The 27821-nt window shown below is 37.4% G+C and overlaps 3 protein-coding genes across 4 annotated transcripts; all 3 read right to left on the bottom strand.

Annotated features, from left to right (window-relative positions):
• Positions 1-239: 239 nt before the first annotated feature.
• Positions 240-24819, bottom strand: LOC125245702 (gastrula zinc finger protein XlCGF57.1-like). Of its 2 annotated transcripts, none has more exons than XM_048156418.1 (3): positions 24758-24819; positions 9085-9318; positions 240-1768 (listed from the first exon to the last, which is right to left on the bottom strand). In XM_048156418.1, the coding sequence occupies exons 2-3, from the start codon at positions 9254-9256 to the stop codon at positions 618-620; spliced, it is 1323 nt and encodes a 440-aa protein (XP_048012375.1). In that variant the 5' UTR covers positions 9257-9318; positions 24758-24819; the 3' UTR covers positions 240-617. The 2 variants fall into 2 exon arrangements, with proteins under 2 accessions (XP_048012375.1, XP_048012374.1); XM_048156417.1 differs by lacking the exon at positions 24758-24819 and adding an exon at positions 9945-10168.
• Positions 16008-17506, bottom strand: LOC125245703 (gastrula zinc finger protein XlCGF8.2DB-like). The gene has a single exon (XM_048156420.1). The coding sequence runs from the start codon at positions 16989-16991 to the stop codon at positions 16071-16073; it is 921 nt and encodes a 306-aa protein (XP_048012377.1). The 5' UTR covers positions 16992-17506; the 3' UTR covers positions 16008-16070.
• Positions 19035-26760, bottom strand: LOC125245701 (gastrula zinc finger protein XlCGF57.1-like). The gene is made up of 3 exons (XM_048156416.1): positions 25605-26760; positions 24758-24960; positions 19035-21417 (listed from the first exon to the last, which is right to left on the bottom strand). The coding sequence occupies exons 2-3, from the start codon at positions 24912-24914 to the stop codon at positions 20177-20179; spliced, it is 1398 nt and encodes a 465-aa protein (XP_048012373.1). The 5' UTR covers positions 24915-24960; positions 25605-26760; the 3' UTR covers positions 19035-20176.
• Positions 26761-27821: the final 1061 nt, after the last annotated feature.

The raw sequence follows: 27821 nt of genomic DNA on the forward strand, positions 1-27821 counted from the left end.
TATAAAGGAATAAACAAGGAACTAAACAAGACAAGTGGAAACTAACTGAAACCATAGAAACATGATTAGTAACTACAGACCCTAATAGACACAAGAAATTTGAACTGAAACAAAAGAACAGAAAATATATCTAAATAAGAGTCTCTATCGAGGAACAAAAAATACAGGAGGAATGTGACAAAAGCAAAGGAGACGGTCAGGTGTGGATGAACACAATAAGAAATTATTAGCCTGAAAAATAGAGAGGTGGAAATAAGTTTATTTTTTGAGTGGAAAATCAGATTCAGCTGCAATGTAAATGTATAACCCTAATTTCACAAAGATACATATTTTCTGGTGCTGTTTTAAATTGCAGAGCCTCAGATCTGTATGACTTTACAGGTGTATCTGTAAGTGATAACAAAAGAAAAACCCATTGATTTTTGAAATGGCTCCTTCTTTAAACCTTGTCATACTGATAAACACTGCAGTTTCTTTCCAGAATGAGTTTGCAAATGCCATTTCAGGTCTCTCTGACATGGGAACTTCTCTCTGGTGAGAGTTATAACACAGTTCTCATAGCGTTTCCTGTCTGTGAAACTCTTTCTACACTGATGACATCTAAACCAGTTCTCTCTCTAATGAGTCCTCATGTGGTACTTAAGGTTATCTTTAAATCTAAAACTATTTCCACACTGACTACATATGAATGGTTTCTCTCCAGTGTGAGATCTCATGTGGACTTTAAGGTTTCCTTTATGTCTGAAACTCTTTCCACACTGTTGGCAGGTGTAAGGCTTCTCTCCAGTGTGAATTCTCATGTGGACTTTAAGGTATCCTTTATGTGTGAAACTCTTTCCACACTGTTGGCAGGTGAAAGGGCTCTGTCCAGTGTGAATTCTCATGTGGGCTGTAAGGCTTACTTTGCAACTGAAACTCTTTCCACACTGTTGGCAGGTGTAAGGCTTCTCTCCACTGTGAATTCTCATGTGGACTTTAAGGTTTCCTTTTTGTTTGAAATTCTTTCCACACTGTTGGCAGGTGAAAGAGCTCTTTCCAGTGTGTATTCCCATGTGCTCTTTAAGGTTTCCTTTTTCAGAAAAACTCTTTCCACACTGTTGGCAGGTGTAAGGCTTCTCTCCAGTGTGAACTCTCATGTGCCTGTTAAGGTTTTCTTTTCGGTTGAAACTCTTTCCACACTTTTGGCAGGTGAAAGAGCGCTCTCCAGTGTGAATTATCATGTGGAATTTAAAGCTTGCATGTTGACCGAAACTTACTCCACACTGTTGACAGGTGTAAGGTTTCTCTCCTGTGTGAGATCTCATGTGGATTTTAAGGTTTCCTTTATGTCTGAAACTCTTTCCACACTCTTGGCAGACAAATGGGCTCTCTCCAGTGTGAATTCTCATGTGGACTTTAAGGTTTCCTTTTCCACCAAAACTCTTTCCACATTGTTGGCAGATGAAAACACCCTGTCCAGTGTGACATCTCATGTGGACTTTAAGGCTACCTTTTTGAGTAAAACTCTTTCCACACTGTTGGCAGGTGAAAGCCTTCTCTCCATTATGAATTCTCATGTGGACATTAAAGTTTCCTTTACGACTGAAACTCTTTCCACACTGTTGGCAGGTGAAATAACCTTTAGTTCCTGTCTTTTGAGCTCTTTTTAGTGAGGAAGTCTTAGCCTGTGTCGATCTTTCTCCAGAAGTGAAATGCTGTTTATCATAATGGTTTTTCTCTTCTTTCCTTTCATTAAGTTCATGACTTGCCTCTTTCAGTGCCATCAGGTCTAGGGACAAAACAATTTAGACATTTAAAGCATCAGAACCAATAACATGTATGATCTATACCTTATCCTATCCTATGGATCAGGGATGGGCAGCTTTGGTCCTGGAGGGCCAGAGTCTTGCAGAGTTAGGTTTCATCCCTAATCAAATACATCTGCCTGTAATTTTCAAGGAGTCTTGAAGATTTAGGGTTAAAATTTGCAGGTGTGTTTGATCAAGGATGGAGCTAAACTCTGCAAAATAGTGGCCCTCCGGGACCAGAGTTGCCCATCCCGTCTACATACCTTATTCTCAATACACCAGTGGTTTTCAAACCTAGTCCAAGGGACCCACCACTGCACATTTTGTATGTCTCTCTTATTTATCTCATCTGGATAAGATCATACAAGGTAAGAACCCGACCAGTTATAAACCTAAATACACTAGAGTGAATTAAATTAATTAAAAGTTTACTATTCAAGTAGCAATAGAAGTTTGCTGTTGTAATGATGACAGCAGTACACAAAAGTATTAGCTGGTCCATGCTCCGGCGCGGTTAACTACTTCTGTATGGCCCAATTGAACCACACCTTAACCCCACTCTTCAAGCAAGCCAGCGCATGGTACAGAGGCACGGCATGGTACGGAATGATCACACTAATCAAATGAACCAGACTTTGGGGGTCAAATGTGCTTGGGCACGGTTAAGGTCGCCTGGTGCGAGTACATCCTCGTTTTTGTTTCAAGATATTTTAATTAAAAATAAAAAAATTCTATCAAAAATCTACACTGCTTAAAAAAAATTATAGGAACACTTTGTTAACACATCAGATCTAAATGGGGAAACAATGTCCCAGACGTGTTCTATTGGATTTAGGTCATGTGAGCGTGGGGGCCATTCAATGGTATCAATTACTTCATTCCTTCCAGGAACTTTCTGCATACTCTTGCCACATGAGGCCGGGCATTGTCATGCACCAGGAGGAACCCAGGACCCACTGCACCAGCATAGGGTCTGACAATGGGTCCAAGGATTTCATACCGATACCAGTCAGGGTGCCATTGTCTAGCCTGTTGAGGTCTGTGCATCCCTCCATGGATATGCCTCCCCAGACCTGATCACTGACCCACCACCAAACCAGTCATGCTGAACAATGTTACAGGCACCATAACATCTTCAACGGCTTTTCCAGACCCTTTCACGTCTGTCACATGTGCTCAGGGTGAAACTGCTCTAATCTGAAAATCACAGGTGATGCCAATTGAGCTCCACGGTGCCAGGCAGTGAGCACAGGGCCCACTAGAGCAGTGTTTCCCAACCACATTCCTGGAGGCACACCAACACTGCACATTTTGCATGTCTCCTTTGTCTGACACACCCATTTTAGAGTCACTACTAATGAGCTGATAACCCTAATCAGGTGTGTTTAATAGAGGAGACATGCAAAATGTGCAGTGCTGGTGTGCCTCCAGGAACATGGTTGGGAAACACTGCACTAGAGGACGTCAGGCCCTCTGGCCACCCTCATGAATTCTGTTTCTGATTGTTTGGTCAGAGACATTCACACAAGTGGCCTGCTGGAGGTCATTTTGTAGGGCTCTGGCAGTGCTCATCCTCTTCCTCCTTGCACAAGAAGCAGATACCGGTGCTATGTTCTACCAGTTTTGAGGTTAGTATGGGAACTCGACAGGGTTGTCCATTATCACCCCTTTTATTTGCTTTAGTAATAGAACCATTGGCAGAGGCAATTAGGGCGAATTAAGGCATACATGGCTTGATGATAGCTCACAAGCAGCATAAAATTAACCTCTATGCTGATGACATTCTTATTTTCCTATCTAAACCAGAAATATCCATAATTAATCTTATTGCTGTTAGTGCTTTTTCCAGTTATAGGATTAATTTTAGTAAATCTGAAGCCATGCCTCTAGGTAGCCTACAAGCTGTCACTTTAAGTTCAAACTTATTCCCATTCAGGAGGTCCCCTTCTGGCTTTGTATATCTGGGAATAAATATAACACCTAAATTTAACCAGATGTACAAGTCTAATTTTATTCCTTTTTAATCGTATTAAACTTGATCTAGAAAGATGGAATATCCTTCCCATTTCTTGGCAGGTATGCATTGCTCTTTATTATTATCTTATTATTATGTCCATTTCAAATGATTCCAATTCTTTTTCTGCAGAAAACATTTAAAGACATAGACAGATGGTTCAATTCTTTTATATGGGTTAATAAGAGACATCATCTTAAAGGTGCCATAGAATTGAAAATTGAATTTACCTTGGCATAGTTGAATAACAAGAGTTCAGTACATGGAAATGACATACAGTGATTCTCAAACTCCATTGTTTCCTCCTTCTTATGTAAATCTCATTTGTTTAAAAGACCTCCGAAGAACTGGCGAATCTCAACATAACACCGACTGTTACGTAACAGTCGGGATCATTAATATGTACGCCCCCAATATTTGCATATGCCAGCCCATGTTCAAGGCATTACACAAGGGCAGGCAGTATTAACGTCTGGATCTGTGCACAGCTGAATCATCAGACTAGGTAAGCAAGCAAGGACAATAGCAAAACATGGCAGATGGAGCAATAATAACTGACATGATCCATGATATCATGATATTTTTAGTGATATTTGTAAATTGTCTTTCTAAATGTTTCGTTAGCTTGTTGCTAATGTACTGTTAAATGTGGTTAAAGTTACCATCGTTTATTACTGTATTCACGGAGACAAGAGCCGTCGCCATTTTCATTTTTAAACACTTGCAGTCTGTATGATTCATAAACACAACTTCATTCTTTATAAATCTCTCCAACAGTGTGTAATGTTAGCTTTAGCCACGTTAGCCTCAAACTCATTCAGAATCAAATGTAAACATCCAAATAAATACTATACTTACATGATCTGACGCATGCATGCAGCATGCATGATGAACATTTTGTAAAGATCCATTTTGAGGGTTACATTAGCTGTGTGAACTTTGTTTATGCAATGTATTAGAGTCGCAAGCTCGGGGGCGGGGAGCACAAGGATTTAAAGGGGAAGTAGCCTGAATCGACGCATTTATAATGATGTCCCAAAATAGGCAGTTACAAAAATTAATAAAAAAAAAATCTATGGGGTATTTTGAGCTGAAACTTCACAGACACATTCAGTGGACACCTTAGACTTATATTACATCTTGTGAAAAAGCATTCTAGGGCACCTTTAAGATTAATATATTGTGTCTACCAGAGGATTTGGGTGGCCTTGGTTTCCCAGATATTAGAAAGTACCAATTGAGTGCCCATTTACGTCACAAAACTACATGGATATCAGAAGACCCAACTTCATTATGGCTGGACATAGAGACTGCTCAGTCACAGGTCCCTTTTCAGAATTTGCTCTTTCTAAAAAAACTGAAGACTGCTAGAGTAGCTTCTGCAAACCCTGTTACTGTTAATTCTGTAAAGGCTTGGCAGTCCGTTAGGCAACTTGAAGGGAAATCATGTCTAACATCAATTTATATTCCAATATGTAGTAATCTTGATTTTCCTCCGGGTGTCAGTGATTTACGTTTTCAACAGTTGGCTCTTAAGGGGATTTCTAAGCTTAAAGATCTTTTTTATAACGATATTCTGATGTCCTTTAGTCAGATTTCCCAAAAATATGACCTGGATAGACAAGATTTTTTCCCGTTACTTACAAATAAGACATTATATTCAAAAGGATACTACACTGCTTTCAAATGTAAGTTACTCAGAAAGAGAGAAACAACTTTTTGAGATTCGTTAAGTCAGATCTATAAGTTTATTTTATGGAATTCTGTCAGAGTATGCGGTGACTTCCAATTTTCTTAAAACAATCTGGGAAAGGGAGCTTAATATTCAAATATCAGATGAAGAATGGAACATGCTTTGGAAAATGCAAAGAACTTGAGCGTATGCAATAAAGTGAGAGCTATTCAGCTCAAGATTCTTCATAGAGCTCATATCTCTCCCTCTCAGCGTAGCACATTTAGGGCTGAGGTCTCTCCTTTTTGTTCTAAATGCAAGATAGAAATTGGTAATCTTACTCATTGTTTGTGGTTCTGTAATAAGATAAAGCGGTTCTGGTTGGATGTTTCTGTAGAACTGAATAAAATACTGGGTGTTTCTTTGGTTCCAGATCCAGCGTCTTACCTACTGGGAATGTCTTCTCCTATAGGTCTTGATAAGAATAAGATTAGACTTTTCAATCTTCTTATTTTCTGTGCCAGAAAATGTATACTTCTACAATGGATCTCAGATAGAGCCCCCTCTATTAAGATGTGGCATCGAACTATTCTTGAATATGTGTCACTGAATTATCTGACATGTATATTACATGATAAGAGTGGTGTATTTCATAAAATTTAGGAACCTTTTCTGGCATATGTTGATGGTGACATTACGTCCATCTTGATGAGAGGATTGATGTAGGGTAGGCGACCATGGGTGTCCTGGTTGATTTTGTTATTTAATCTCAATATTATTTAATGTTTGTGCATTATTATTACTTTTCTTTCCTGACTTGTATATATAAACATATACATTGGAATCTAATATGTAAAAAAAAAAAAAAAAAAAAAAAAAAAAACCTCCTTTTATCTGAGCTGAATGGTTTTTTTTTTTTGTTTGCTTGTTTTTTCTTTCTCCCTTTTGTTCTAATTGTTGTTATATTGCATTTGTATAAAAGAAAAAGTGAAAATCAAAACATATTTCAAAAAAACAAACAAACAAAAAAAGTTAAATGCACCTAATTTAGATTTTTTTTGGGCACTTGACATTTGGCCAGAAATATTAAAGGGTTAGTTCACCCAAAAATGAAATTGTGACCACATTTCCCAACTGATAAGAGCTGCTCTTTTTGTTGCATGAGAAACAGCAAACGAAAGCAAAACAAAAGCATGCTACTCTGCGCAGTGCGGACTGTTTATCTGCACGAGGCCACAAACTTAGAGATTGGTTTGCGGCCCAATCTCGATCACGTGACACAGTTACTACACAGTACTGGTAGATCCAGTGAAGAAAATGTTTGATTTGAATTGCAGCAGCATTAGTAACATCACTGCAAGATCTAGTGATAAGCATTCAAATTCAGTGCAGAATTCTCTGTTATAAATCATAGATATCAATCAATTCAAAGATATCAATCAATTCAAAGATATCAATATCAAAATGGACTGACGTAAAAACCAGGAGAAATATTGAGCCATGAACAAACAAGTTATAGAAGTGTTTCCGTCCACAAATCACCAACATTCACCATGGATTCAATGTAGTAATGCTAACTGTAACCATGGTATTGTGGCAGAAATAGTCGTCAGTTTTTACATTATTCATTTCAGGGTTCGTAGAGTGAAATTAAAGCACTTTAAGGACTTTCAGAAGCTTCATACTTTTTCCAGCACTTTAAATATCTAAATATTATACAGTTTAAATGTTGTTTTTAATGTGATGACCAAAAACATTAGTTGTTCATCAATCTGAGATTGCCCCAATTTGTAAAAAAAAAAAAAAAAAAAAAAAAAAGTTTCAAGATGTAGCAAAACAAAAAAAGACATAAAATTACCAATACAGCCAGTAGATGGCAACAAAGGAGCACTTTGGTTTATTAGCCATTTCCACTCCCTAATATATCTATTTTTCCACACAGTTTGATATTACATTTTTTTTTTGTGTATAAATCACCAAAAAAAAATGTTTGTCCAACTTTGACACCTTTGTTTTAACTGAAGTATTAACACTGACAGAACATGTACATCACAGAGATGTCTATATGAGCTCTGCATTTACATCTGCAATATGTCTCTTAAACATTTTCTGCCAGATGGTGTAAATAGGCTTACAAAATGCCTTTAAGATATTAAAGATTAAGAATGTGTGTAAAACTGCTTTTTCTAGGACGTCATCAGATGTGAGTACACACATCTCTGTCAGAACGTCGGACTCGGCCAATAATGAGCTGCATTCAGATGTAGAACCTGGAAGCGCTGCAATGTTACTACAGCATCAACCAGACATGTCACAAGCCCCTGCGGTCAAGTCCAAGTCATGTCTCAAGTCTTTGAGGTCTAAGTCCAAGTCAAGTCTCAAGTTGAGGTCCAAGTCCAAGTCAAGTCTAAAGTTTTGAGGTCAAGTCAAGTCTCAAGTCTTTGAGGTATAAGTCCAAGTCAAGTTTCAAGTTGAGGTCCAAGTCCAAGTCAAGTCTAAAGTTTTTGAGGTCCAAGTCAAGTCTCAAGTCTCTGAGGTCCAAGTCTCAAGTTTTTGAGGTCTAAGTCCAAGTCAAGTCTCAAGTCTCTGAGGTCCAAGTCAAGTCAAGTCTCAAGTCTTTGAGGTCCAAGTCTCAAGTCAAGTCTCAAGTCTCTGAGGTCCAAGTCAAGTCAAGTCTCAAGTCTCTGAGGTCCAAGTCAAGTCATGTCTCTGAGTCCAAGTCAAGTCTCAAGTCTTTGAGGTCCAAGTCAAGTCTCAAGTCTTTGAGGTCAGTCAAGTCTCAAGTTTTGAGGTCCAAGTCCAAGTCAAGTCTCAGTTCTTTGAGGTCCAAGTCAAGTCTCAGGTCTTTAGGGGTCCAAGTGAAGTCTCAAATCAAGTCTTTGTTCTATTTTTATCAATATATTTTTTCATATATTGCTAGTTGTTATTGTAATTAACAGTGTATTTAAATATCAAAACAGATCTGTGGAAATTAGTCAGGCGGACAGGGCCATAAAATGCTCATAGAAGTGTTCGTCCAATCCAGATACAATTTAACATGGTAAATCTGGATATTATATTTAATAATAATTATTAAATACTTGGGCAAAAAAAAATTAAAAAAAAATGAAAAGGACAAGTACTTCTTGAAAAAGGACCATAAGCAAGCCTTTTAACTGTGCAACACCACAGTTTCCCTTCAGATTAATTGATTGATTTTCAAATGAAATTACAAAGTTTATGGCAAGGTAAGGCTTGGCTATATATGTTATTATGTGTTGCTAATTTAACAAGTTTTCTAATGGGTGATGAATTTGAGTGCCTTAGGATGCGGCACACGCTCGATGGCTTGGTGTGTTTAGAGATTATTCGTGATATTTGCTGCTGCAGCACATATTTGAGATTGGATAGTAAAATGAGGTGTTTCTTGCCATCGTGTGGGGTAGTAAATAGAGAATGTAATCGGGAATGTCACGCCAAAAGACTTGCAAGTCTCTGTCTTCAAGTCTAAGTCAAGTCTCAGGTTAGTCCAAGTCAAGTCGCAAGTCGTTTATTTTTGCGACTTAAGTGCGAATTGAGTCCAAGTTAATAAGGATCAAATGACTAAGTTCAGCTTTGAGAATGAAACCAACCTGTTTGTTCCTCAGTTTCTTCATGTTTCACACTGAATGTTTCTTCAATCTTCATGTCTTCAATCTCCTCTTTAATAAAGTCCATCTTTGTTTGTTCCTCAGTTTCTTCTTGTTTAATTCTGAATGTTTCTTCAATCTTCATATCTTCAGTCTCCTCTTTAAAAAACGCCATCTTTATAATAGTGTATCACAAGGATCTCAGTCGCTTCACCAGGAGTTTTCTGTGTGTTTGTCCTGTTTGAAATGGGAATAATTAACAGAAAGAAAAATAAATCAAAACTAAATCTCAGTCAGATCTTGTTCAGTAGTTCAGTGCACTTGTAGAGAGAGTCAGAGTGAGAGTAAATGGACTTAAATGATCTGATTAGACTAAAAGAACAAACTATACCTAGGCACTTCATATTAGGCATTTATGATCTACATTTGGTATTTAATGAATTAGATTACATTTAAATGATTACACTTTAATGAAAGTATTAGCAGTTGGTTTGTAAAGGTTGTCATTTCACATGTTATTGTTTGTTGTTCTCGTTCATTCACACGGTTTGAGCAGCACGAGTCGTGATTCACGGATTTCAAATCACTGAATCATTTCGCAAAGTATTTGAATCATTTGTCTAAAATCTGTTTCTCCATCACTTCTCGCCAGTGACCGAATTAGTGTTTATGATAAACTGATTCAGCGAAATGAGAAGCAACATTACTTGACTTAAGTTTATTTTACACAAAATATCATTCATTAAAGTTAAATAAAGCATTATAATGTTGTATTCAATTTAAAAAATAACAAATTTAGCATCGTCTGTAAAACACGGAACTGTTTCTTTAGATTTTTAAAAGATTAAATTATTAAAACAAACCTTTCTTTAGCCGAATTACAACGGGAGCAGGAGCGCGGCGCCGCCTTATGACGTCACGTCATCAAACCAAAACAAAAGTCCCGTTCACACGCTGCTGTCTACAACCACAGAAGTGCATAGAAATTTACTATTTTATTTTTTACCAGATCATCTCTGTATTAAAAAATTAAAATAGTGATACATGTGATAAAAACAAACATGAGTTCATAAAGCAGAGTTTGAATGTGTCTGAACTGAATAAGATTCCATGTGTTTTTACCAATATTAAAAATGTAAACATATAAAGTTGAGTCAAAAATAGGCATAAAATGTATGTGTATATATATATATATATATATATATATATATATATATATATATATATATATATATATATATATATAAATCTTTCAAGAATCAGTACAAATAAAAGAAGCCATACAAATCAAGCATAAATGTAATTCATTCAACAATTATTGCTAACCGATTCAGTCCAATTAAAAATGTATTTCACGTAGGTTTTTAATGAAATCAATAACAAGTCAAGTCTTCAATGTCAAGGGTTATTTGTGTGAGTTTCTGCCTTTGTAGTGATTCAAATTCTGCAACGTGGATTCTCTTAAAAGACACTTTTGGTTTGGTTATGGCTTTACACGGTTGTCAGGTTTGTTGTTGACTCTTGTTTAGAGAAAATCAAAAAGGGAGAAAAAGAAATAATCACCAAATATCTATATTTCATAGGTGTGTACATTTACTGAGAATTTGGAAAGTGTCAAAAATAATTCAGAAGCAATGACCTGTTTTCAGAAGAAGAAAAGAATGAAGAAAACATCACTGAATATGGTGTAGCCTTTATAAATATATAAAGAAAAACACATTGTGTTGTTTGTGAAGATGTCTGCCAGCGCTCTACTGATGTCTATGAATTATGAACTGCCATCACATAAACATAATGAGATTTAAGAAGAGTGTGAAGGTTAGTATTGTGTTTACAAACACACTGGTGCCATCATATATCATAAATATAAAGGGATAAACAAGGAACTGAAACATGATAGTAATAGACCCTATCAGACACAAGAAATGTGAACTGAAACCAGGGGCGCAATTAAGAGTTTTAAGGGGGGTGTGCAGGACATAATCTTGGGCCCCCTTCTTCCAGATGAATGTTTTTTTTTTTTTTCCTTTTCTTTTTTTTCTTTTGCCATTTAATTAGAAATCGTTTAGTGCTTTTCATATATTACAACTATTCAGTGTTCTCAAGTACACAGTGTTTATTTGAGGTTTCAGACATTTAAATAGACATTCAAATGAATGCATTTTAAGCCCACAAGGGCACCACTACATAGGCTATTTTATTTATGAAAAATATAAACGATAAGCCAAAACTAATTAATTTAAAGCTAAACTGAAACAGATAATTTGGCACAAATACAAATGTTTCCATATTCACAATGTACTTGGATGGTAAACTATATTTATTATTTAAACGCTTTGATTGTACACATACTCAACATGAGTAGTGTAACTTTTTACATTTGGTTCACTGTATGTTATTTTGACAATTAACAGGCTGCAATGTCAAATTAATAAAACTGTTGTGTGTGCACGAGGCGCCGGCGCGATCACTTGAATTTTCTTATAAAAGCGGAAAAAACTTAAAATACTCAGATATTTATGGTCACATTTATTTATTTATACGAATCTGTGAAGGGTTAAATATGTCTATTATTTTTGCACACTCAAAATAAAAATAAAACTCAAAAATAATTTTTTGCCGTTTCCTTTCCATAAACTTCCGTGAAACCGAATTTGTCACATTTTTTCCCTTTCATTTTGTTAATATGTTAATCATTTAAGTAAAAATAAATTTGGCGTGTAGACATAGGCTATTTTTTCTTTTTTATATGATTTAATCCTATTTTTTCTCGTGTTCTGTTGTTTATCCTGCTATTTGTTCATAGGCTAAAATGCCTGGGATTTTATTAATGGGTCACAGACACTTATCCATTCTAATTTAGTTTAATTCGAATTTAATAATTTTGTCTGTTAATGAAAAGATAATGATCACATCGAATGAAAGTCAGGGAAAAAAACCCGAATTGATATTGACAAGGCAACATTTCTAATTTTCGTTTAGTTTGTTTTTCCACTAATATTTATATTTTCTTATATTTCAGGATTATTTCGATTAGCACAAATGTTTATAATAGTTTTACCCTGCCTGGGCAAAACATCCACAGAACTGCATTACAGTCAGTTTTCCATCTGTTTAAGCCACGGATATTTACAAATATTTACGAATTATTTAATTCCGTCTGGGACACAGTCTCAGGCCGAGAGTCTCAGACTCATTGAGGCCAATAAACCTACTGCTATTGATGCAAACATGTTGGAAATGTGATAATAATGTGATAATAATGAGATAATAATGAACTATTAACTAATTGTCTCCACTTTCATTTATCGATTTTATTTTGATAAATAGGCCTAGGGTGTTTAAATGACACAAAACACTCACTTCCACATATTTGACAATCAGAATATATCATATAATTCATGATATAGTTAACAAGTTAGGCTTATATATTCAATATTTTGAATAAAAATGAAATAAACACGATAGGCTACATATCTGCCTGTGTGGCTGAATTACGTATCGCCAATTAATTAATACATTCTAAAATAAATAAATAAATGTTCTTAATGTCTCATGCTGGTGGCTACAAGAGCCTATATAGAGCTCATAGAATATAGAGACTTCCCCAACCAAAACAACCAAATTCTGTTTTGCACCCACACAGAAGACCGCTTGCACTATCCGTTTATTAAGTCGTAAGGAACGCCGTTTCTGGGTCCAAGCCTCAACATGTTTCACTTGCAAATGCCATTGGCGGCCGTTTATGAGTGCTATTTATTCATATTAAACATGTTAAAAATTGAAACATTTTAAATACTTACAGTCTACACAACAGTCTCCGTGCTCACAGTGTCACAGACATTAATATTTTAACGATTTATAAAAGATGAATCACTGTCTGGCCATCTGGAATTTTGGTATGGAGATAAAGGTTATAATTATATATTTTTTGTAATATTACACCACACTGTGTGTGTATATTAGCACCGTTTGTTGTTTTTCTTGTGGTATGAGATAGAGCGTTTGGACCCGGAAGCGCTGCCGCGTGACGTCAGACTTAACAAGCGAATAGACTTCTTTACGGTCTTTCGACAAATCTGCGACCAACAATCATCTCCAATATTTCGTTTATTTGTAAGGGCCCATTTCGTAAGGGAATTTTTTTTTCACATTTTCGCTCGTTCCTAATAGGCGCTTCTTTCCATCCATTCTATTCTTTTTGTGCAGTTAACACGTCATGCGCTGTATTTTGAAGTGACTAGAGAGCGTGCTCACATTCACTTCTTACATTCTATAATTCACAGATTTAAATTGTATTTTACTACAATATTATTAGGGGCCAAGCCCCGAAGGGGCTGTAGCCCCTATTGTAATTGTACGTTTTCCCTTTTATTAGGGGCCAAGCCCCAAAGGGGCTGTAGCCCCTATTGTAATTGTACGTTTTCCCTTTTATTATTATTGGGGGCCAAGCCCCAAAGGGGCTGTAGCCCCTATTGTAATTGTACGTTTTCCCTTTTATTATTATTATTCTTCCTCCCGAATGGGAGTCTATGGCAGCCCTATCAACGGAACATGAGAAAATGATGAAATTTGGCACACTTGTAGTGATGGTCATGTCTAGAAATCTGACCAATTTTGGAGTCTCTAGGACCAACTCTATAGCGCCACCACCAGTTCAAAAATTCAACATTCTAAAGTTTATAACTTTTGAACCATTTGCTCTAGAAAAATACAATTTAGTACATCTGATTCGTCTCTTCATGCTGATTCTATTCAAATTCTTACATTAAGTCTCCGCCCATTACAGTAGCGGCCATTTTGAAAAGTACAGTATTCCGTTTTTTCGCTACTCCTCCTTCAAAATTTGTCCAATTTTGTCCAAACTTTGATCAGGTGATCTTTGGTCTGAGCCGCACAGAAATGACTGAACAGATTTTTTTTATTCATCTTTGTTCAAAAGTTATGATGTCACGAAGTTAACGAGGTTGACCCAAAATTGCTATAGAGGCTGTATCTCGGCCAAACTTTGAGCAATCAAAACTAAAATTGGTACACTTGATCAAGACCATGATCTGAGGTTCCATGCCAAATTTGGGAACAGCGCCACCTACAGGTCATGAGATCTGAAAAATGGCTATTTTGGCCAATAACTTTTGAACACTTTATTAGAAAATCAAGATCTTGGTGTCTATGGATTCCCTGTGCCATGCCGAATCCGAGGATATCGAATTCGTCAACATCGGATGAACCACGTGTCCGCCATTTTGAATTTTGTCATAAATTGCAATAACTTTTAAACAATTTGACATATCTTCACACAAATTGGTATGTATGACCTTTAGAAGGTCCTGAAGGTACCTGAGAAGTTTCAACACAGCGCCACCTACTGTTCCACAGATGTAATGATTATTGCAAAACCACTTATAACTTTTGAAAACACTTTCCAAAATGTGTATGCTTTATGTCATTTTATTCCCTGGCTTATGCCGATTCCGACGATGTGTCATTTGTCATTTTCCTTAAATGTACCTGTCCGCCATATTGAAATAAATGGAAAACAGTTTTTCGCTACTCCTCCTACAATTTTTGTCCAATTTTGTCCAAAATCAGCTCAGGTGATCTTTGGACCGAGCCGCACAGAAATGACTGAATGGATTTTTGAAATTCGCTACCATTCCCAAGATATTCATCTCTGAATGTGACCTTGCTTGTGTTTGTTGTCTTATGCTAGTTAGCTTAGCATGCTAATTGCTTAGCATGCTAACCAGTTGTCATTCTCTTTAATGTGGCTCTTCAGTTATCAAGTTAACCATGAGCTTCATTAGCATTAAGTTAGCTTAGCATGCTAATATGGTTAGCATGCTAAGTAATGCTTTTTTTGTGAATTCTTTGTTAGACTAAAAGGTTTCTTCCACAGTCTGTTGAATGTGCATCCTCAAGTAGCTCAATGTGTAAAGCCAGTTATCTGAAGAGCCCTGTATCCGAAGTTAGTGGGTTCGAATCCCAGGTGGAGCGGTTTTATAAAATAGTGTGTTTTGATTCCTTTACTGCCTCTTGGATTAGAAATAAATGCTTTTTGTTTCATGCTGTGTTCATTTTCATCTAAGCTTATGTACATTCTGAGTTCATTCTTGCCCGTAATTCTGAACCAGCTGTTTCATGTTTGTTCATTTTCTGCTGTTTTTCCTCTTCCTGCTCTGTATTGCACTACAGCATGATGAGCTGCAGAATGATCTAAAGTGCAGCTTTATAAGAATTCTTCATTTTGAGTTCATTTTCACATGAACTAATAAACTTCGGCAGGTGTGGAAACATTCACTTGCACAGTGGTGCAATGAGATGAGAAATGGACCTTGGACCCGGAGGTCGTGGATTCGAATCTCGTGTGGGGTTCCTTTATACAATTGTGTGTAATGAGTCATTTTGATACCTTTTTTATCCAAATAAGGATTGTGCTAATCTTTATTCCTCTTCAATGAGATACAAGTATTTTAGTTCATTCCGTGTTCGTTCTCTGAACTTCTATTGATTTTCATTTCATTTCCACCTGTCCTTCTGAACCAGATGTTTTGCATGTACATTCAATTTCTGCTGTTTTTGCTCTTCCTGCTCCGTATTGCGCTACTGCCCCCTACTGGGGCTTGGCCCCGAATTGCTGCTTGCAGCTATATTTAGTTAATGTGTTCGTATAGGCTATGTAAGAGAAAATAACACACACACACACACACAAAAATCCAAAGTCGTGATTTGTGGCCCGCTAGCGTCCTGGGCCGATACGCCTGGCTTACTCTGCACCCCCCCCCTAACGGCAACCCTGACTGAAACAAAAGAACAGAAAATGTATCTAAATAAGAGTCTCTACCGAGAAACAAAAAATACAGGAGGAATGTGACAAAAGCAAAGGCGGCGGTCAGGTGTGGATGAACACAATAAGAAATGCAAAGTAGAGAGGTGGAAATAAGTTTTAATATTTTTTGTGAATGAAAAAATCAGATTTCGGTACAATGTCAACTTGAACAGTTCTCTCTCGAGTGAATCTTCATGTGACACTTAAGGTTATCTTTAAATCTGAAACTCTTTCCACACTGGCTACATATGAATGGCTTCTCTCCAGTGTGAGATCTCATGTGGACTTTAAGGTTTCCTTTATGTCTGAAACTCTGTCCACACTGTGGGCAGGTGAATGGCTTCTCTCCGGTGTGAATTCTCATGTGGTAATTAAGGGTAATTTTACGTCTGAAGCTCTTTCCACACTGATCACATGTAAAAGGCTTTTCTCCAGTGTGAATATTCATGTGTTCCTTAAGGCTTTGTTCCCGTGTGAAGCCGTTTCCACACAAAGTGCAGGTGTAATGCTTCTCTCCGGAGTGAACTCTCATGTGGACCTCAAGTTTTCCTTTTTCAGTGAAACTCATTCCACACAGTTTGCAGATGCAAGGCTTCACTACAGTGTGAACTCTCATGTGCTTGTTGAGGTGTTTTTTCTGAGGGAAACTCTTTCCACACTGTTGGCAGGTGTAAGGTTTCTCTCCAGTGTGAATTCTCATGTGGACTTTAAGGTTTCCTTTTCCACTCAAACTCTTTCCACACTGTTGGCAGGTGTAAGGCTTCTCTCCAGTGTGAACTCTCATGTGGACTTTAAAGCTTCCTTGTTGATAAAAACTCTTTCCACATTGTTGGCAGGAGTAAGGCCTCTCTCCAGTGTGAATTCTCATGTGGACGTTAAGGTATCCTTTATGTGTGAAACTCTTTCCACACTGTTGGCAGGTGAAATAACGTTTAGTTCCTGACTTTTGAGATTTTTTTTGTGAGGAAGTCGTATTATCCTGTGTTGATCTTTCTTCAGTCATGAAATCATGAAGTTTATCATAGTGGTCTTTTTCTTCTTTGCTTTCATTAAGTTCATGGCTCGCCTCTTTCAGTGCCATCAGGTCTAGGTCAAAAATAGACAAAACAATTTAGAAATTTAAAGCATCATAACCAACAACATGTATGCTCTATACCCTATCCCAGGGGTCTCCAATCCTGCTCCTGGAGGGCCACTGTCCTGCAGAGTTTAGCTCCAACTTGCCTCAACACACCTGCTTGGAATTTTCTTGCCTATAGTAAGACCTAGATTAGCTTGTTCAGGTGTGTTTAATTAGGGTTGGAGCTAAACTCTGCAGGACAGTGGCCCTCCAGGAGCAGGATTGGAGACCTCTGCCCTATCCTATGGATCAGCGATGGGCAGCTTTGGTCCTGGAGGGCCACTGTCTAGCAGAGTGAAGTTAGGGTTAATTTTTGGGGTTGGGTTACATTTTACAGGTGTGTTTGATCAAGGATAGAGCTAAATTCTGCAGAATATTGGCCTTCCGGGACCAGAGTTGCCCATTACCGTCTATAGCAGGGGTCTCCAATCCTGCTCCTGGAGGGCCACTGTCCTGCAGAGTTTAGCTCCAACCCTAATTAACCCTCTGGAGTCTGAGGCTGATTTGGGGCTTGGAGAAGTTTTGACATGCCCTGACATTTGTGCTTTTTTCAGTTGTTCATAAACATAAATGACAAAAGTGTCATTACACTGTATTCAGCACAAACTAGGCTACAATAATATGTGAGGAACATGTATGTACATGTTTGTATTTTTGAAGGAATAATGTTTATGCGTGGTTATTGAAAAAACAAAAAACTTAAGTCACTGAAATAAGGCCAAAAAAAGTATATTAAATCTGTGTTCACAAGACTTTTGGGTATTGGAGGTTGTAGACTAGAGTTTTTGCTTCAGAATTATGTAAAAATTATGCTGCCTACTCCTTCATATAAAACAATATATTGATTTAGGTTTTGTAAGACACTTTTAGTCAAGAAACACGGTATGCATGGAGGCGTGAATCTGCATGAATAATGGGCCATTTACACCTGAGAAGACAAAAGAATCACATAATAATGACCTGAAATGACTTGCATATTAATGAGGCCTTTCAGTCAGCTAGGCTGTGAAAAAAAACCTCTGTAATCATGTCTCAGCTCAATTTAAAATAATGGTATTCTATTATATTCTTTAAAATATAATGTATTTCTGTGATGCAAAGTGTCTGAACAATTATGTTACCTCTATGGTATTTCATATAGGCTTTTAGCTTAAAAGCATGCACATTTGGAGAAATATTGATGGATTCTTATATATTTATGTCAATTTTCTATACTGAGAAGTAATATTTATTGTCATCACTATGAGTGCTGGATACTGTGTTTTCAATTCATACTTGCAGCCGGAGGGCGCTCTCTGTGCACATTTAGTCCACAAATTATTCTAAAGAAGAAGAGGACATTTCAGGAATGGTGTTTTTAATTCATACTTGCAGCCGGAGGGCGCTCTCTGTACACCTTTAGGTCACAAATTCATATAAAGAAAAGGAACTAGGAACTAGCGGCATGTCTTCTAGAGATCGCTAACCATGGTTTTAACATCCAAATAAACACTTTTCAAGACAATAAATACACGATTGAGACAATGAATGCATGTATTGCCTCTGAATTTGCGTCTGAATAGCGATGGCTCCGTGGGCATGGCTGCATTAGCGGATAATGAGCTGAATCACAGACTTCTGACATGGCTCTCTTTTCATAAAGATTACATAAACACAGAATGTTTGTTTTCGATTTGACTTGCACGATTTAAAACCTGACATTTCAACGTTTCTTTAGACGTAAGTGTCATTTTTTTGTCATTAGTATTCATAAGTTAGAGTTCATTTTATGAGAACTATTAGATTGGACTTCGTTCAGAGGGAGAGGAGAGATCACGCATCATGTTAGTTTTCTTTATTTTACAAAAAGCACTACATTGTGTTTTTACTCTGAGTGTACACAAATAAAAGAAGACATTCTATAGTTTCAATTGATATATTACTTATGTCTCTATGACAAGAAATGACAGAGTATTTTAAGTCTGTTTTGCTGCAATGTGAAAAAAACGCGCCGGCGCGTTTTCAGACCTCAGGGAGTTAAACACACCTGAACAAGCTAATCTAGGTCTTACTATAGGCAAGAAAATTCCAAGCAGGTGTGTTGAGGCAAGTTGGAGCTAAACTCTGCAGGACAGTGGCCCTCCAGGAGCATGATTGGAGACCCCTGCTATAGTAAGACCTAGATTAGCTTGTTCAGGTGTGTTTAATTAGGTTTGGAGCTAAACTCTGCAGGACAGTGGCCATCCAGGAGCAGGATTGGAGACCTCTGGTCTATAGATCTTTTTCTCAATACACCAGTGGTTTTCAAAACTACTCTAAGGCACCCACCACTGCACATTTTGTATGTCTCCCTTATCTATCAGTTTGTTAGGAAAGAGCTGACATTGGAGAAATTTGCAGCTTTAATCACAAATAAGATGATCAGGTGTGGATGTACACAATAAGAAATGAAAAGGCTGAAAAATAGAGATAAGAAAATAAGTTTTAATAATTTTTTTTGTGTGGAAAATCAGATTCAGCTGCAATGTGAATGAAAAGCCAACCCTAATTTCACAAAGATGCATATTTTCTGGTGCCATTTTAAATGGCAGAGCCTCAGATCTGAATGACTTTACAGGTGTATATGTAAGTGATGACAAAAGAAAAACCCATTGATTTTTGAATTTGCTCTTTCTTTAAACCTTGTCACACTTAAACACTGCAGTTTCTTTCAAGAATGAGTTTGCAAATGCTGTTCCAGGTCTCTTTGATATGGGAAAGTCTTATCAAACTGAAGACATGGGAACTTCTTTCTGGTGTGAGTTATTACATGATTCTTATAGTGTTTCCTGTCTGTAAAACTCCTTCCACACTGATTGATTGATTGATTTAAACTTTATTAATCCCCGAAGGGAAATTAAATTGTTATGGCAGCTTGATACAGTCAATAAGCACGTAGAATAAACTAACACAGTTCAATCCTAGACAGAAGAGTTATATACTCCAATAGCACTAGGCAGGAACGATTTCCTATATCGTTCCTTCAAGCAACGAGGCTGAATAAGCCTTTTGCTAAAACTACTCCTTAATTTGTCCAGAGTTTTATGGAGGGGATGAACATCATTGTCCATAATAACCAGCAACTTTGCCAGCATTCTGTCCTTGACGACATCTAAACAGTTCTCTCTCTAATGAGTCCTCATGTGGTATTTAAGGTTATCTTTAAATCTGAAACTCTTCCCACACTGGCTACACATGAATGGCTTCTCTCCAGTGTGAGTTCGCATGTGGTAATTAAGGGTCAGTTTACGTCTGAACCTCTTTCCACACTGAACACATGTAAAAGGCTTTTCTCCAGTATGAATATTCATGTGTTCCCTAAGGCTTAGTTCCCGTGTGAAGCCGTTCCCGCACAAAGTGCAGATGTAAGGCTTCTCTCCATCGTGAACTCTCATGTGGACCTCAAGTTTTCCTTTTCCAGTGAAACTCATTCCACAGGGTCTGCAGATGTAAGGCTTCTTTCCAGTGTGAACTTTCATGTGCCTGTTGAGGGATTTTTTTAGCATGAAACTCTTTCCACACTGTAGGCAGGTGAATGGACACTCTCCAGTGTGAATTCTCATGTGGACTTTAAGGTTTCCTTGTCCACCGAAACTCTTTCCACACTGTTGGCAAGTGAAAAGACCCTGTCCAGTGTGACGTCTCATGTGGATAATAAGGCTTCCTTGTTGATTAAAACTTTTTCCACATTGTTGGCAGGTGTAAGGCTTCTCTCCAGTGTGAACTCTCATGTGGACTTTAAGGTTTCCTTTATGTCTAAAACTCTTTCCACACTGTTGGCAAGTGAAAAGGCCCTGTCCAGTGTGATGTCTCATATGGATGATAAGGCTTCCATGTTGATTAAAACTCTTTCCACATTGTTGGCAGGTGTAAGGCTTCTCTCCAGTATGAATTCTCATGTGGACGTTAAAGCTTCCTTTATGTCTGAAACTCTTTCCACACTGTTTGCAGACAAATGGGCTCTCTCCAGTGTGAATTCTCATGTGGACTTTAAGGTTTCCTTTTCCACCGAAACTCTTTCCACACTGTTGGCAAGTGAAAAGGCCCTGTCCAGTGTGACGTCTCATGTGGATATTAAAGCTTCCTTGTTGATTAAAACTCTTTCCACATTGTTGGCAGGTGTAAGGCTTCTCTCCAGTGTGAATTCTCATGTGGACTTGAAAGTTTCCTTTATGTGTGAAACTCTTTTCACACTGTTGGCAGGTAAGATAACTTTTAGTTCCTGTCTTTTGAACTCTTTTTTGTGAGGAAGTCTTTTTAGCCTGTGTCAATCTTTCTCCAGTCATGAAATCATGATGTTTATCATAATGTTCTTTCTCTTCTTCCCTTTTAATAAGTTCATGACTCGCCTCTTTCAGTGCCATCAGGTCTAGGGCAATAGACATAATAGACATAAAACAATTTAGATATTTAAAGCATCAAAACCAACAACATGTATGCTCTATGTCCATCTTATCCTATGGACCACTGATGGACAGCTTTGGCCCTAGAGGTCCAACGTCTCGCAGAGTGAAGTTTCATCCCTATTATCCCAAATATGCTTGCCTGTAATTTAAAGCATTCTTGAAGACTTAGGGTTAAATTGTACAGGTGTGTTTGATTAAGGATGAAGCTAAACTCTGCATAATATTCCAGGACCAATGCCTTCCAGGACCAGAGTTGCCCATCCAAACTATAGATCTTATTCTCAATACACCAGTGGTTTTCAAACCTAGTCCAAGGCACCCACCACTGCACATTTTGTATGTCTCCCTTATTTATCACTTCTGATTAAGATCATCAGCTTCTTAGGAGAGAGCTGACATTGGGGGAATTTGCAGCTTTAATAGCAAACTACAATTCCTGTTCATCAATAAGGTGAGAACTGGACCCGATATAAACCCAAAATATACTCGAGTGAATTAAATGAATTGAAAATCGTACTATTCAATACATGAGTACTGCACCCAAGCCCAATCGAACCGCACCTGAGCCCAACTCTTCAAGCAATCCAGGGCATGGTAAGGAGCGATCACACTAATCAAATGAACCAGACTTTGGGGGTTAAAAGTGCTCAGGCATGGTTCAGATTGCCTAGTGTGAGTACAACCTTAATTTTTGTTTCAAGACATGTTTTTTAATTTAAAACTCTTCTATCAAAAAACTTTATTACCTAGGAAAAAATGGTTAACCGTTTCCCTACCAATGATGAGATTTTTGATAATTTATGACACAATGCTTTCCCACCCTTGACAGAATTTTCCAACAGTTTCCTGAAAATCATCAAAAATGCTGGTGGTGGCTGCAAACTTTTTAAAAACACTGAAAGGGAAAAAAAACAATGCTTATGAGATGTGCTTTTCCTTGGCACACAACTGTGCCATTTTCTGACAACAGGCTCCAATAAACTTCACAGACTTTAATGAATGAGCGCCAGCGCGCATCAAACAGACAGAATGCAGTAGAATAGGGACTCAAACACTCTAGATCAGGAGTGGCCAACGTTGGTCCTGGCGAGCCACAGCCCTGCAGAGTTTTGCTCCAACCCTGATGAAAGCTCACCTGCCTGTAGCTTTCTACTAACCCTTAAGACCTTGATTAGCTTGTTCAAGTGTTTTTGATTAGGGTTTAAGCAAAACTCTGCAGGTCCGTGGCTCTCCAAGACTGACATTGGCCACACCTGCACTAGATGTTTTAGATGTCCTGTTCCTGAAGAACTACCTTTCCTCCAAGGTTCAGCTCCAACCCTGATCAAACATACTTGAAAAAGTGAATTATGCTGCATTCCAGGCAGGTTTTTGAGCCCGTAAGTCATGACTTCAAACAACAACTCTCGAATTTGTAGCGTTCCAGGCAAGTCACGCCAAACTGCCTGAGTGTAAACAAACCAGCATGGCTGACTGTACGGGGCTTATGCTCATTTACAATTATTTCTATCGCCAAAGGTGCTTGCTTCTTTAAGAGAAACGGAGGAGGAAAAATGGTGCACAAGGCAAGAGAAGCTGTTATACCTTTTATTTTACCGTGCACTTGCATAAATACTGCATCTGTATGGGCTGCCATTGTTGTTTTTGCAGCTATGTGACGTCAGAGCGCAGAACTGGGAGTACATCGATCTAGAAGGAGTTCACGGGTGAGAAGTCACGGGTTTGACTGCTGTTCCAGTGCACTTTCACAGGTAGACGTTTGGAAAAACATGCTGTGCATGCTATGCATTCGAGGGATATATCCACGACATAATATGCAACCGATTAGAAAATAATTTGATCAAAATTGAAGCTAAAGCTCCTAGCTCAAGCTGCAGCTGCCTCATACGCTGACCATTCAAATGGGAAACACAAATTGAGGAACAGCTTTGTTCATTCACAGCAGGTTAAGTGAAATTTTTGAAAATAACCTAATAATTATAAATCAAACAGCTAATCCATAAGTCTTGTGAAATAGACACAAGACATTAGCCTGACCACTTTGCAATGATAACATTCTCCCGCTTATATTTGCAGCACACCAGACTACTCCGTCTTGCCTTTAATTATCTTATTTTACGTTCAAATACATGCATTATGAGCAAAGAACGGTCATTGTTTCCAAGCAATGATGTGCTGAGTCAGCTAGCTAGCTAACCTAACGTTATCCATCAGATTGTCCTACCTGGGCTTACTGCATGTGCGCACATCAATATTACATCATTGTCATGATAAATAACACAAAATTACTGTATTTGCATTATTATAAGGGTAGGTTTAGTGTTGGGGTAGACATTAATAAAGCACAGCACAATCTGATAAGTAGCATTTTTCGCTATTGATTTATACTTGTTCTAATGATTAATGCTATATCATATTGTGCTACCTCTACTGTACTTGCATTATTATAAGTGTAGGTTTAGGGTTGGGGTAGGTGTAGATGTTAATAAAGCCATAAGCCACGTTAATATCACGCTGGAAGCACAATCCGAAAGGTAACGTTAACATTTTTGCTGTCAGATTTTGCTACCTACTGTTTCAATGGGAGGTAGCAAAATCTGACAGGGTAGCACAAATTGTCAGAACACCGGCATTTCTCCCCTTGGGTTTTAGGTTTCGGGAAGGGAAAAAATTCCACCACCCCGTCCAAACTTTTAGGATACCGGGTATCAGATTAACACAATCCATAAGCACAACGCTTCGGCATGTTTCCCTCGCTCGAAAGCTTGACAGACCTCCCGCGCCTAGTTACGTTGCTAAACCACGATTGGCCTGTGACGGTTTTCAGGCGTGGCTTAGCGAAGGGTCAATTGTGAATGAAGCGCTCATCCTATAATCACTGAAGCTGTTGGTCAGTACAGAAGAAATGTTACATTTAATAAGAGTAGAATATTAAAATGTTATCCTATGCTAGTCTGGGTCGCTGAATTATGACATATTACTTGATTTAATATTCGTTTACTGCCATTTATGTTTAGATATGATAAAATGTTACTGTATTATTCTCTACTACGGGGCTGTTGAATGCTTGAATCTGATTGGTTGGTGAACGTTCTCAAAGTCCCTTTCAAGGAAAATTTTGATTTTATCAGTAAAATTGTTTAGCAACTTAAAAGCTACATGACGTTTCTCACTAGCGAGGTGCAGATGAACATTGTTTCACTAATAGTAGGCACTGTATAAGCAGAATAATTGACTCCCGGGCCATTGAATTATTAGAAAAATAAAGCACACCAGAAATTTAGTTTTGAGAATGAAACCAACCTGTTTGTTCCTCAGTTTCTTCATGTTTCACACTGAATGTTTCTTCAATCTTCACATCTTCGCTCTCCTCTTTAATAAACGCACTCTGTATGTCGTCGTTCTCCTCTTTAATAAATGCAATTTTTACGTCTTCATTCTCCTCTTTAATAAACGCCATCTTTAAAATAGTCACGTGGATCTCAGTCGCAGTCTGTGCGTTTGTCCTGTTTAAGATGATAATTAACAGAAAAAAATAATAATCAAAACTAAATCTCAATCAGCTCTAGTTCAGTAGTTCAGTACACTGGTAAGAGAGTCAGAGTGAGAGTAATGGACTTAAATGACCTGAGTAGACTAAAGACACTAAAAATTTACGCTGCAAATTAACAAAAGAAGACAAAACAGTCACGTTTCATATTAGGCATTTATGAACTACATTTGGTATTTAATGAATTAGACTGCATTTAAATTATTACACTTTAATGAAAACATTAGCAGTTGGTTTGTAAAGGTTGTCATTACACATGTTAGTGTTTGTTGTTCTCGTTCATTTACACGGTTTGAGCAGCACGAGTCGTGAATCACGCACTTCGAATCACTGAATCATTTCACAAAGTATTTGAATCATTTGACTAAAATCTCGCCAGTGACTGAATTCGTGTTTATGATAAACTGATTCACGATATAGGGAGCGAAATGAGGTTTACTTTACACAAAATATCCTTTGTTAAAGTTACATAAAGCATTACAATGTTATATTTATATTCGATAATAAATAAGTAATTAAGCATCGTTTGTAAAAACTGTTAAATACACTAGTCGGCTTCTATGGATTTTAACAGATTAAATTTAAAGGTTAAAAACAAACCTTTGTTTAGCCGAAAATCACAACAGGAGCAGTCGCGCGGCGCAGCCTTATGACGTCACGTTACCATAGCAAAATAAAAGTCCCGTTCACATGCTGCTGTCTAATACAGAAATGTTTTCTTTTTTTGACCAGATCATCCCTGAATAGTGACAAATGTGATAACAACAAACATGAGTGTATGAGTTCATAAAGCAGAGCTCATACATGTGTCTGAACTGAAATAGAAGAGAAATACAATATTAAAATGTGGAAATTTAAAATTCATTTGAGTCAAAATAGGTATATAATGTATACAATACCTATACTGTATGTGTGCACATTTACTGAGAATTTGGAAAAATTGTCAAAAAGAATTCAGAAGCAATGACCTGTTTTTAAAAGAATAAAAGGAAATTAAAAAACATCACTGAATATATTATTAGTGTATCCTTTGTAAATATATAAAAACACATTAAATTGTTTGTAAAGCTGTCTTTCAGCACTCTACCGATGTCTATGAATTATGAACTGCCATCACAGCTCTTGTATCACTATCAAGAATGGAAAAACGGCTTGCATAATTTCAGTGACCATATCATACTTGACCTGCCCTCATGAGTGACTTTGAAAGGCCTTCTCCGGGTAACTTCAAACTTGATATGACTGTATATGATTTTGGAAAGAACATTGTGTATATAATTTGCGTATATTTGTGTGTGTTTAAACACATTTTGTTTATTTCAGGTCCATTCTGCTTTGATCAGAGCAGTAATTTTTTTTTTTTTTTTTACAAGATTTGACAGGTTTAAGGTTTCCACCAGCAGACACAGTACTATATGCCTATTTGCACTTTGAAGTCCTCACAGAACATAAGTACAAGTATTCATGTGGTGACTATTACCCTGTTGTGATAGTGGATCTACACAAGAAGGGTTTTTTCCAGTTTTCTGGCATGTGCATTGTAATCAGATTCAGTTCCCAGTTACTTTTAACATTTTCTTATGATGTGTTGTCATTGTCAAAGTGGAGTATGCTTTATTATAGATATTAAAGTTGTTGTAGAGGAGGGTATCCAATATAATGGTGTGCATTTCAGTGTTGCAACTCCCAAAGGCATTCATGTTCAGCACATGCTTTCCTCAAATGTATGAAGGGTCATATATGTAAAGATATGGGTTACAAAGAGCACCAAGTGTGAATATTATAAAATTGCTGGCCAAACTAGGCCTGCCTTTCCGCGGACACCGTGAAGATGCTGATGCAGAAACAAGCGGGAATTATTTGAGCATATGCGACTTTTTCTCAAAATATGACCCTGATTTCAAATCCATGCTGTCCAAATATTACAAGCCGAGATCTTGTTCTTGCTTCACGGCATGCAGCTGTTTGTCACAGGAAGAAACGGTATTTTGTGTTTCAACCTTATTAAAAAAATGGAGCTTCGTGTTGTTATTCCCCTTGTAGCTCGTGCAAATGACGATTCTCTGTTAACCAATCAATGTTCTGCAGTGAGGCTAGCTCCACCCTTTAGTACCGGACTACTGTGCTAGATACCCCCAATGGAAGGGTCCCAATAAAGTGGTACTGTTCCACTCGGTGGAAAAGGCAATGGAAATTAGCATGTGGAAAGCAACTAAACTGAGGCTGGTTTGCTTTACACCAGTCCTGTTGTCCAATCTGTTGTATTGCAAGTCATTTTTGACCACACTTAGTGCCGCACTGACTTTGTCATTCTTAATTCAAAATAAAATTCATATTTAATCATATCCTGTTGTTGTCCATATTTAATCATCTCTATTCTTGATAATTCAAGGGTTGAGTTAATATGTTATGGCTACGACAAAAAAATAAGTAAACCGAAAATGTCCTGTACAAGACCGTATTCAGCTGGTTTAAGCCATGATAAATGATGTTTCTTATTCAAAACATAAACTTGATTACCAGATTGTAAAATATTTGATAGTCAGATTCTCAAATAAGTTTATAATCATCATGGTTGTTCACAAAGGGTTTTTTTGTGCGTTACCATGCAGTTCAGAGCCTGTTGGATTTAAAGCCAAATTTCTTACAAAATACATTAAAATGAGTGTCTGGTAAACAGGGAGAAGAACAGAGTAAACATTACAGAACATGTTCATTGGACATGGATGTTTATTAATGCTGCACATCAGTGTTTTTTTTAATTATAAAAGTACTAGCAAACATTATGTGGTTGACAAAACAGAACAGTTGTGATAT

The sequence above is a fragment of the Megalobrama amblycephala genome, linkage group LG14 (genome assembly GCF_018812025.1).
Source record: "Megalobrama amblycephala isolate DHTTF-2021 linkage group LG14, ASM1881202v1, whole genome shotgun sequence".
NCBI classification, from domain to species: domain Eukaryota; kingdom Metazoa; phylum Chordata; class Actinopteri; order Cypriniformes; family Xenocyprididae; genus Megalobrama; species Megalobrama amblycephala.